The 12,614-nt window shown below is 31.2% G+C and overlaps 1 protein-coding gene across 1 annotated transcript in view; it reads left to right on the forward strand.

The window, feature by feature from the left end:
* LOC124374914 (GDP-fucose protein O-fucosyltransferase 1-like) overlaps positions 1-12,343 on the forward strand; it is a gene marked incomplete at its 3' end in the record, with an annotated part of 28,819 nt that extends 16,476 nt beyond the window's left edge. Inside the window, 3 exon segments of the mRNA XM_046833049.1 lie at positions 924-1,047; positions 9,879-10,073; positions 12,171-12,343. Of these exon segments, the coding sequence (XP_046689005.1) occupies positions 924-1,047; positions 9,879-10,073; positions 12,171-12,343 (492 nt within the window).
* Between the last annotated feature and the right edge of the window lie 271 nt (positions 12,344-12,614).

Here is a 12,614-nt window from a genome sequence, read left to right on the forward strand (position 1 = left end):
GACAACTTCAATTTTTTGTCTCATAAGGTTATTATCCCTAAAATATTTTCTATATAATAATTCTGATGATAATTTGTTAAAATAATTTGTAACCTGTTAGGTAGCCTACTTTTTAAAGTGGTACAAATAGCTGATTTAGAAAAATTTATCCTAAAAAACATGAATAGTTACAAAAGACTAAATTTTATTTCAGTGGTAAATGCATGGTCTAATTTTTATTAAATTACGAATGAGTAATTTATAGCATGTCTAATGTATTTTTAAAGATTTTTAAATGTTATTAAGTTGGTTTTGATATTAAAACAGTTTTTAAAAGCAACCAAAATTTTGACTTAATTTCTCCCATTTATAGCTAATTAAATAGTTACAAAATAACATGAACCACAGCAGCACAAGTTACTCTAAATATAATTAAATCTTAAGTTTTTACAAAACTAACATTCAGATCACACAATTGTCAAACCTATATTATCCTGAACCCTGCTAAATAACATTATATTATGTATAATTAGGACTTACACATGTTATTACATGCAATTTTGAAAATAAAAGTCCTCTTCAGTGCACTTATAATGTAATGTGATGGAATCTTGTGATATTTTTCAAATGCAAGTAGATGTTATATTGGGTACATATGTTAGTTTAGTTTTCATGGTTAAAAGAGGATAAAAGGTTTAACAAAATTAGAACTGGCTGGCTCATATTAGGTTTTGCACATCCAACAGGTTTGATTAAATTGTATGTCTGACACTGCAGTTGACGCCTTGTTGCCCAATGGAAAAAGTATTTACATGTGGGTTTCAGAATCAAACTTGATCAAAAACACCTACTTTGGGCTTTTTATAGCCTACTGTAGCCCCCACCAAGAATATATTTGTGTATTTAAAATATTCTCATTTTACATAATATTTTGTATTTTTCAGATTCAAGTTCCTTTTGACACTTATTTTGAAGTTAAACCACTTCTGGAGTTTCACAGAGTTATTACAATGGAAGATTTCATGAAAGACATTGCACCAACTCTCTGGCCTCCAGAGAAAAGAACCGGTAAATGATATTACTCAGCAGTCTGAAAGGGCACTACTGTAGTTATCTCCCACTCCCTGTACTACATAATACTTTTAAATCTTTTGAGTGGTATATCTATTTAAACAAGTGCATAAAGTCAGAGGCTGTTTTTAAACAGATTGCAAGTACTTGGAGAAAAAAAAACTGCTAGTAAAAATAACCCTTCAAGTGAGAAGGAAATATCCTACTAAAATAATTGTTTCCCAGTGCCATACTGGGAAATTTTATGATCTAATGTTATTTTATTAGCAAATCCAATTAATGTATTAAAACGATATAAAATTCTATAAATATACACATCAATGTAACTAAAACCATAGTTGTAATACTGTTCACAATATTGAATGTCCTATATACAAATAACATGTCAATTGCTCATTGTGTCTAAATATTGTTTGTTACGGCAACCCCACAATGTAAGTGAAACTTCACATTGGTTTTCACAGTATTTTACTTAGTTTTATAAATACCATTAAAAAGATACAAATCAAATTCATTCAGCCAAACTTGTTAAATGTTACAATAGTAACAAAATTTACCAAATAAAAGTTAAGAAAGAGTGAATTTTGGAATCTCCAGGTTTAGTACTCTCATAATTTATTCGTTATTGATTTATTTATAATTCTTTTAATTGTTCCAAATATGCTCAAACATTTTGCTTACGTTTGTTTTTCTTCTTATATTGATATTTATTTCATAAAACTTGTTATAATATGTGTTTTTAGAATCTTAAACTTTTTATAAAAATTGCTAAGAAACAGATTCCTCAGAAAACAAAAAACATGTATTTTACATTTTTTTTTAATATTTCAAGAATAAACTGACATAGGGGATTGATAATTTAACACTTTTACTAAGTGATACTAGTGATCTTAAGTAGTTAACACCACAGTACACGTAGTATAGCATCTGTTACAATCAAGGTCTCAACTCTGTTTCATAATGTTTCTTTTTTTTTGGTATATATATAATTATTACTATGAGCAACTGAGCAGTTTTTATAACTGTCAGTCAGAGGGTTAAAGAAAGATGAATAAAAATAAAACAGTATATTGTGTTTATATTTATGAATGCAATATTTTACTCAGCATACAATGTTTGAATATGATACAATATTGTCATGCAATGAGGAAATAATTAATCTTTGAAACCAAAAACTTAGCATGTTCACATAAATAAATATTAGTCCAATAGTAAATAATATGATTACATTAAAGAGAGTTATGAAAAACCCAAGCCCCTAACAAGTTAATCTAAAATTATTGTGTATCTCAGAGTTTCTGTCCAATGTTGACATCAAATTTGCCACCATAGTGAGATATTTCAAACAGGATCCTCCTCCTAATCTCAATCACTCACAATCACATAACGCATAATCACATGAATTATGTTTGCCAGACTTATCAAATAACGCATAATTCACACGTAGGACCTTAGAATCTTTAACTGTGCAGTCTTTCTTGGAATAACTGTGCCTTAATGGGCAGAGAGAAATTGTCTGTTTTAAAGGTCTTTATTCAACTTCCATCTGCCAATTTGTGAACAGGGTGTTTGTGCCTTTAACCCATTGGCTTATACATATTTTTACTATCAGCTCAACTGGAGTTATCCTATTAAAAATGCTAAAAACGTAAGAGTTTTGTTATATGTTTATAAAAAATTTATTTTTCAAGTTATTTGGTTATATTTTATATCTTTTTGGATTTCTCTACCTAGCAATACTAGAATATGTGTATATATGCATAGTTTGTCAGAATAAATGTTTTTTTCTAAATACTGAAAATTCCATGAATATTAATAATTTTTTCCTCTTGTAGTACACTAATATTCTTATAGTAACTTATTATTCATTTAAATTTCAATTAATTGTAGTATTGCAGTTTTTCTTATGTGTTACAACAATATTAGTCTAATTTATACTAACATTTGGTTGAAAAAGGATTTAAAAAAAATATTTAGATGGCGCTGTACTTGTCACGGAACGGTTCCGTGATATAAATTTTGAGCCCAGACTAGCTGTCATGGAACCGTTCCGTGATACAAGGCCAATGGGTTAATGACTTTTTACCTAATGTACTGGATCATTTACCACTTAACAATGATGCGGTGGTCCAAATTCAAATTCAAATTCAAAATTCCTTTATTCAATAAAATGTACATTTTACAATGAATAGTGTCAACCTACAATAAGTATAATTACTAATAACTAATAATATTGAAATAATAGTTAAATAATAACTAAAATTTGCATATAATAATTAAATTAATACAAGCAACAGCTGACATATAAACTTAAACCAAACTAATATAATAATTAGCAAAAATTTAAAAACAAATGACAATTCAACATTTTAACAGGTCACCAAACAGAAAAAATACACACACACACACACACACACATATATATATATATATATATATATTTTCCAAGACGTAGTTAGTTTCTAACATAAATTCTTATACATAAAAAGGATCTTATCACATACTTTTCTTAAGTTTATGGCACTACGTGTATACATAACTACAACTTAAATAATAGCTTATAAGTAAATAAATAGACAAAGTGTATACATAAATTTTAATTATTGTTTCTTTCCCAAAACTCCTCAATGGAATATGGTGCTATTTTAATCAAAAATTCTTTTAGTTCTTTTTTAAATTTAATCAAATTTTGTTCCAACAAAAACTTCCGGGGAAGGTGATAGAGCATTTTAGTGCCTACAAATTTTGTTTTTTTAGTATAAAAATTTCAAATTATGGGGTTTCTACTTGCCTGTTTGTACGAGTGTTATAATTATGCCCTATTTGTTTTCTTGGACAAAATTTATATTTACTTTAGCATATGCTACAGTTTTTCCAGAATGTATAATCCAAAAACAGTTGGAAATGCCTAATTCTACAAAAATATGTTTTCACTGATTGGTCTCTTTTTTAAGTTAAACATTATTCTAAGTGCCCTTTTTTTTGTTGAAGCAGTATTCCTATCAAGATTTCTTTTTGTTGTAGCGCCATACACACTAATCCCGTAGGCTAGGTGAGAATGGACCATAGCATAATAAATTTGTGTTTGAGTTTTTCAAATTACTTATTTTAGACATTTGTCTTAGGGCATACAATCCAGATGACATTTTAACTAACAACATAGTCGATATGTTTTATCCCATGAAAGATTTTTATCTATCATTAGGCCAAGAAATTTGGTATGATCAACTTGTTCTAATAAAGTGTTGTCCAAAAAAATATTTGGTTGATAATTTTTCTCTATTTTGTTTTAGTATTAAAAGATATAAAGTAGTTTTACTTGAATTTATGAGAAGATTTTTACTGTCAAAAAAGTCTTTAATGATTGAAAGGCAAATAAAAAGATGATTCCTCAATACATTCCATGGTCTTCCCAGAGATTGTTACATTAGAGTCATCGGCATACAAGCAAATATTATTTGCCCCTAGGAATCAGCCCAGCAAACCTTTTATGTAGCAAAGGAACAATAATGGACCTAAAATAGATCCTTGTGGTACTCCGTGTGGTATTTCTAACCTATGAGAATTAAACTTTCTCAAATATATGTATTTATCATTAACTTCTGACTCAAGATGTTCAATTTCCACATATTGTTTACGGTTAGCTAAATAGGACTTAAAAACCATTTTAATTCTTTACCAGAAATACCCAAAATAGTTAACGATTTTAACAACTCTTTGTGAGAAACGCTGTCAAAAGCTCTACTGAGATCTAAGAAAATACCTACTCTACACCTTTTCTCCTCTATCAATTGATTCAATTATTGAACTAATAAAGTCTATTCCCAGCTGTTATTGTAAGATTTTCCTGATTGAAATCCATGTGCTGCTACCCTTATCTAACAATCTATTCTTATCTAGATAGCTAACTAATTGCGTTTAAACTGTCTTTTCATAGATTTTTGAGAAATTGGGAGCAATGAGACAGGGCGGTAACATGAGGGATCATTTACCTGCCGCCTTTTTAAATATTGGGTATTACTTTTGCAATTTTAAAGTTCATCAGGAAAATAACCAGTAATTAAAGATGAATTAATTAGATGAGTTAAGGGTTTTATAATAGATGGTAGAGACCTTTTTAATTATATTTATTGAAATATCATCGTAACCCCAGTGTACAGTTTTATTTGAAAAGAATTAACTATTTTTCCCAGATCTTGCTCTGTTATTGAGCTAAATTTAAAATTTGTATTTATAGTATAAGATATTACTCTCATTATAATCTTTACTTTTAACAATCTTGGGTAGTACTGCTTGGTCAACTACTGAGACAAAGAATTTGTTAAACACATTGCTAACTTCAATAGGACCACTTGTTTCCTCCCCATTACTGTCAATACTTATATTTGAGATTGCATTTGAGGTCTTTTTTACTTGTGATTTTATTATACCCCATGTGACTTTTGAGCAATTTCCAGAGTTTTTAATCTTATTGTCAAAGAATATTTTCTTATCCCTAGCTATACAAGTTTTAGATCCTTCTTCAGATTCTTTATAATTGTCTTTAAAATTTTGGTCTTTACTTTGCCTAAAACAAATTTCTAATTTATGAATTTCATTTTTCCTAAATCTTATTTCTTCAGTCATCCACTATGATCATCACCCTCCCCGCAGTGAGGTAAAGAGTTTGGAAAACAAATATTGAAGTGATAAGAAAAAATCCCTAAAAATATATTATACTTTAGATTTACTGGGGGCTTGATATACATCCAACCAACCAAGATTCTTTAAACAGGTTTTGTATAAAAAATGCATGTGTTATTTTGTGTAAATTTCCTAGAATATTTTTTAGTTATTTTCTTACTGTTATTTTTTATACCAAAAATTTCCAAGAGTTTGTGCATCATGATCAGAAATGTGTGTTATTAAACCTGTTACTTTACATTCTTTTATCTTCAATATTACTTATAATGTTATCAATAGCACTCTCCGACCCTAATTGAACTCTAGTTGGGAAATTTACTCTGTAAGTTAAATTGTATAGTTTTTAAAATGCTAATAAATTTATGATAAAGTCTGTCTTTTTTTTAAAACATTAATATTAAAATCTCCAGTTAAAATAATATGCTTATGTTTGTTACTTAAAATACTACATAAAGCTTCAAATTTTAATAAGAAACCATCCATTAAACTTGGCAATTGGTGACCTGTAAATACAACCTAAAACAAAAGTGAACTAGATACTGAAATTTCGGACAGACAGCACTCAAATTCTTTTTCAACTAAATAGATTTTGTATAGCCGGCATTAGGATTCTTTTACTTGTGATGCTATCTCTTGTGAGGATCATGACACACCACCGCCAATAAAAGTAGATCTAGTGTAATAGGAGCTTAAATGATACCCTGGGAAGTGCAACAATGTAAGCTCAGATTCTAACATTTTATGCTCTGACAACGTCAATATATCTGGATCAATTTCCATTAAGTTAAGTTTTAAAATTTCTAGCTTTGAGCTTAAATGTTGAACATTTTGGTGAAAAATTGAACATTTATTATTTTGAGTGCTATCTGGTTTTATGATTAATTTTATTTACAGTGGTGGGAACAGGCTTAGGTTCTCTAAAAAAAGATTTGGTTAGTGTCAACTTCAGGTGTCTGGTTAGTTTGTGTAGACTGTTGAGGATGAGGAGAGGGTAAGACAGTTGGAGGTAATAATATGGGGTGTGAGAGGAGTTGCCGGAATGCAAGTGGTATGATAGGGTTTAAAGATGGTACTAGGCTACTTACAGGAGATGCGTTTTTGTACATGTTGAAAAGCAATGAGATTGTTCAATTTTTTTACAAAGGAGTTGTGAGACAGTCCATTCCAGAGAGATCTTGTTGAATATTGGTTTGTAGGATATGATGTTCACAATAGCGCCATAGCCTCTTGGAATTTTGTCAGATTTCCGATGAGGTCGGTCAGGTGCAAACCAGGTCTCTAACGCACCCCATGGCAGAGCAGACCAGCCTCTTCAAACCCTTTTCTTTGAAGTCCTTCGTTAGATGTTGAAATGCCAGGTCGTAGTCTACAGTCCGTTGGCTTTCCCATTGTACTCCAACTTTGTTATAAGATTGTACACGCTTGCCCCGCCACAGGTCTTATTTTGGTAAGCCAGGTGATTACTTATACAGTCAGAGCGCTGTGGTCTACCAAATTCCTCTCTAAATACTACAGCCACACCCACTGTCATATTTCTTTTGTTACCAAGGTCAGATGAAATGGTGTGAGCAAAAGCAACAGACTCATCACCACGAAAGTCCTGGATTGCATTCTTCATGTTCGTCTCAACTACTGATATAGGTTTCTCTCCATCATACTTCTTGTTCGGTGGTATGCATGAAGTTGTAGTGTTTTGAGCCTTAGTTGTTGTTTTAGAGTGCAGTCCTTATTGTAGCGTGTAAGGCGATTGACGTGCAAAGGACGTCTTTACCTTGCTTGTTAAGGTGTAAACCTCTCCTTGTAAAATGTTCTCTAGTAATTAAGTTATTTATAGGTAAAAATGAGGTTTTATGGTGAGCAGCAGTTTTTATAGATCTTCTTGTTTATCTCGTGGATTGTTTGAGTTCAGGTAAGGTTGATCATAACGGTGAGGAATGGTAGTCAGCACACAACATTTGTTGTATCACTTATTTTGTTAGCAGTGTATTTAAGAGTAGTTTCAATTTTGTCTGATTGAGCAATGCAATTTGTGTTGGCCTGTCAACCGTTTTTGGACCCACCTTGCAGACATTTTCCGATATCCAAGGTTTTTCAGTGATGGTTTTGTGTTGTAGAGATCTGAAGATTTGCTGATATAGCACAGAAAGTTCATCCACAGTCAATATGTGATCATTACGGAGCATTTTACAATTTTTCAAAATTTCAATCACTATTGAAAGTCTTCCACTCACTGATTATCATGCAAAGACATACAACCCTCTTTAAACTCATGACACCACTTGAACACACTCGTGCGATTGAAAACTTTATCATCATATGCAGTTTTTACCTCATTATAAACCTCAACTGGTGTTTTAATCTTCCACACGAGATTACAGATGATGCCGTGTATTTTGCACTTGGTGGGAGATTGGATTGACATTTCTCACAAAATATACTGTCGCATCGATAGTTCTCAATGTACTAACCCTGAACAGGTCTTGGTGTAGGAGGAATGAGACTACATGGCAGTGTAACCAACATATTGAGAAAAAATATCCTTCCGCCCGTGAGAGCCTCAGTACACTTACTCTCTGGACATGCCTCGTATACGCTTGGAATAGAACTAAGATAAAGGCAAACATTCCACACCTTCTCCTTCAATAATAATAATCTTTAATTGAAGACAAACAAGTTTTGATTTAATTTAAAACAATGTGTTTGTTTTAAACATTTAATTTTCTAACCTGCATTAATGTATTTCAGGCAACTGAGAGTATACTCATTCTTCTTATAACAGGTATCATATTCAAATTGAAATATTTTATTGTTGTATTATTTATATAAACATTGACAAAGTCATAATGCGGCTTATTAGCTAAGTCAAAATACTGATAACAAATTAATCAAATTATTCCTAACTTAGATTAAATAAACATAGATAAATAAATACTAAATATAAAAAAATAACACAAAATGGAGTTAAACAAATCCTTAGTTCTAGCAATAAACAAAGGCAAACTTAAACATTATAAAAGAAAATAGCTACATGATTGTATCGATGTCTGAAAAATAACAAACCATTTAACTAAATATCTGATATGGCTTATTCAAATTATTAAATGTGTTAACATGTTAACAATTAAATTAAGTAGTAAATAAATAAATAAATAATAACAGACATTAGAAATGTAGCCCCGAAGTGTGTTTGATATAATATACAATAATAAATCTTTTAACACTTTTTATGTATTTCTTTACTGTACAATGTAGATTTTGAATTCAATGAATTCATTGAATTCGAAATGTACATTGTACAATAAAAAAATAGATAATAAGAGTTAAAAGGTTTATTATTATATATAATAACAGAAAATGGATCAATTATATTTCAACAAGTTGTAAAACATAACAGTAATAAAATAGACTATAGACTGAAAACTAAATAAAACAAGAATATTCTGTAATAGTAACAATAATAACATAACACTCAGAGTTGCAGTAATAAATGCAACAATATGGGATCCCACACAGTGAGGAATGGGAATACTTAAAATGTTACATTTTTAATTTCAAAAATGATTCAACGGGATAAAAAAGGGTCCAAAGTAACACATTATATAGTTTGTTTTAAATATTTTAATAGAATACAGTTCAATCAAGTGTATTAAATGGTTTTTTTTAAACTTTCAATGATAGTACAGTGTGACTGTTTTGTGTTTTACTTCATCTGTATACATAAAGTTAATAAATCTGTACCTAGCTCTTATTTCTGGTTTGTACATAGAGCAGTACTTCAGATTCAAATGAGTGATATATCCTAATCCACATAATGATTTAATTAGGTCTGATAAGCCTACTTCAGTTAAAAGCATCTACTTGTAATGCTTTTAAGTCTTAGGTATTTTGTTTTAGACCAGTGCCATATAGTTAAGTTTGCCGTGATCAAGAAATTATATGGACATGTAGGCCTGTGAAGCTTATTTCAGTCACAAAGTGTCTTCTAGACTTTCTAATTCACTTTCAGTATGAGAAGTAGTGTGAAAAAAATTTTATTTTTGTTGTAGCTAACCTTTATGATGTATTGTATTTTGTGAATTCAGCAATATCAGTATACCGTTTTCCTTAATGACGTATTAAGCTGAGTCGTTTGACATGTTTTGCAGTATTCTGCTACACTGCTGCAAGATCTGAAAATAAAGGCTGCAATGCAAAGGAGGGGAACCCCTTTGGACCATTTTGGGACACATTCAGCATAGACTTTGCAGGTTCTGAGTTTTACAGCCCTCTACACTATGACGTGCACAATTCAAACATGTCAGAGCAGTGGAATGCCAAATATAATCCTTCAGAATGGCCGGGTAGGTATTAAATATAATTTTCTTTAAACGTATCTTTCCGTGAAGTTTAATCTACAGTTTAGTTCCTGATTGTATAGCTAATAATATGTAGATAATAGTCTTTCTGTGTGTATGAGAATTGTGTTGTGAATGCAGGACATTGCTTCAACAAGTCCAGTTACCTTGAACTATTAAAGTGACCAGTGGTCAGCCATAATGTTACATTATCAGACATTAACTGTTGAAACATGTATAAAAAGTGAAGGTGCAACATTTTTAAAGGTAAAAAAGAAGTTGCTTTGAAATATAAAATGGAAGAGAACGTGTGAGAATCGGAGTTTTTCCTTTTTAAACCGAGATAATGGATGATGACTCCCTGCGCTTGGCGGGAGATTGGATTGACATGTTTTGTGATACGTATTTTCACATTGATAGTTCTCAATGTACTGACCTTGAGCCAATCTCGTTGCAGAGGGGTGAAATCAGGCTACCCGGCAGTGTAGTCAACATGTCAAAAAAACCATGTGAAAAAACGTGTCTGGACTTGAGAGCCTCAGTACACTTAATTTCTGGATATGCATTGTATGTCTTATGAACAAAGTTGTTTTGATTGATTGACTGAGAACATCTGATTTCATCAGATTGGTAATAGCTGTTGGTTGCTTAATTAGTAGTGACTGGATATCCAACTGGTCTAAATTACGTGTAAATACTCTCTGTATACCAAAATTAGTCTGAGTACAAAAAAATTATTGGTAGTTATTGCATTTATAAACCTGTATTATATTGCATACTCCCACACACAGATGCACGCTCGCACGCACACACATGAACACACATTTTTGATGATAGTTGTTTTGGGACCCAGTACCTTGATCGAGAAAATGCAAAAAATTCCATGAAGTTCCATCATGAGGGAGATTGCCTCTGACTATAAATCAAAGTTTATCAAATGGGCTTGGTCGGGACGTGGTTTGCAACTTTTACACATCATTTCAGTGGTTTTAATGATCATATTCAATGTCAATGCTGAGGCAGTGGTGCCTCTGGCTCTTATATGGCAACTGCTACACAGCTGGAGTAATGTTGAGTTGGATGTATTCGTCACTATAATTGGTGACTTGTTGAGACTAAAACGTGACATCATTAGGCTTTAAATTGTTGTTTACTACTATGTTAAGGTGTTTTTTATTGTCAAATTATTTTATCAAACATTAAAAAGAAATCTTAGTAAGGTTGTCAGTTACTTAGTATTTGAGTACTTAAATTGAGTAGTCAGTTGAGTTACTATGAGTACTTAAATGGCTATGTTAAATCCTTGTAAGTGTCCGTATATGAGGTGTGTGTTCTCAAAAAGTAAGAGTAATTTGTAAGTTTCGAGGGTTTGGAGAGTCGATTGTCAAGATTTTTTTATTATGTTGATACTAAGGCGTCTGAAGTACCGTATACAAATGTTTTATATGTATTCATGGTTTACTTTTTCAGTGGCAGCTGCTAAGGTTAGACATGTTTTATGAACTGATCAACTTTCATTGTTAAAAAACATGACTCATAGGATTTGTGTCAAATTTTATGTGAAAAATGAAATAAAGTGAAAAGCCTATGGTGAGTCTACTATGAGTAAAACAAGGGTTTGCTAGTGGTATAAATGTTTCAAAGATGGCTGTGAAGACATTGAAGATGATGAACAGTCCGTACGAATGTTTATTTTGTTAAAATATTCCACCCACTCAGATACTCTCATGTTGGGACAATTTCACTTCTATTCTATAGCCTTTCAACTTTTATTTGTAAAACCGTTCAACATTATTTTTCGGATGATTGTGGATTGTATCTCAGAATTAGTCCTCATTACCTAATCTCTATCATAATGATAATATAAGCTACACACCTGAACTATTAAATATATATACTTATAAATTAACCAGGCATCATTAGTCTGAAGCATAGGCTAAGTAAGACCAATTGTAACATGTTATTTTTAACTATTGATGTTGACAAAGCTTTTAGATCCTTTATGCAAATGTTATCCAACATTTTTTATGAGTTTTGTCCAAAACCAAGAGAGTTAATGGCCTGAGAAACTTTTCCCTCATTTTTTATTTTGTACTTTTCCAGTTCTAGCATTTGCTGGAGCTCCTGCAAGTTTTCCTGTGCAGTTGGAGAATAGAGATTTGCACCGTTATCTCAAGTGGAACACGGCTATGAGCAATGCAGCTAATGAATTCATCAAGACCAAAATGCCGAAGGGAGGTTTCATTGGGATACACCTTCGAAACGGCATTGATTGGGTCAGTATATAAATAATATGATGTCCTTACCTCAGTATTAGTATATCTCAATAATTATATATTGTATCTCATAATATTTAAGAAATGGTAAATTTAGTCAGGATAAATTGCTACTAAATCAACAACAATTAGTTTAAAACTCTTCAATACATAAAATCGCAAGACATGCTCAGCAACAATACTACTTGTAAGGAGTTTACAGCAAAAACATTTTCTTGTATACAAAACTGTCTTTTATGAAACATCTGACAACATTACCGAAAATTGATTA

This window comes from Homalodisca vitripennis, unplaced genomic scaffold (genome assembly GCF_021130785.1).
Source record: "Homalodisca vitripennis isolate AUS2020 unplaced genomic scaffold, UT_GWSS_2.1 ScUCBcl_11027;HRSCAF=20142, whole genome shotgun sequence".
Taxonomy (NCBI): domain Eukaryota; kingdom Metazoa; phylum Arthropoda; class Insecta; order Hemiptera; family Cicadellidae; genus Homalodisca; species Homalodisca vitripennis.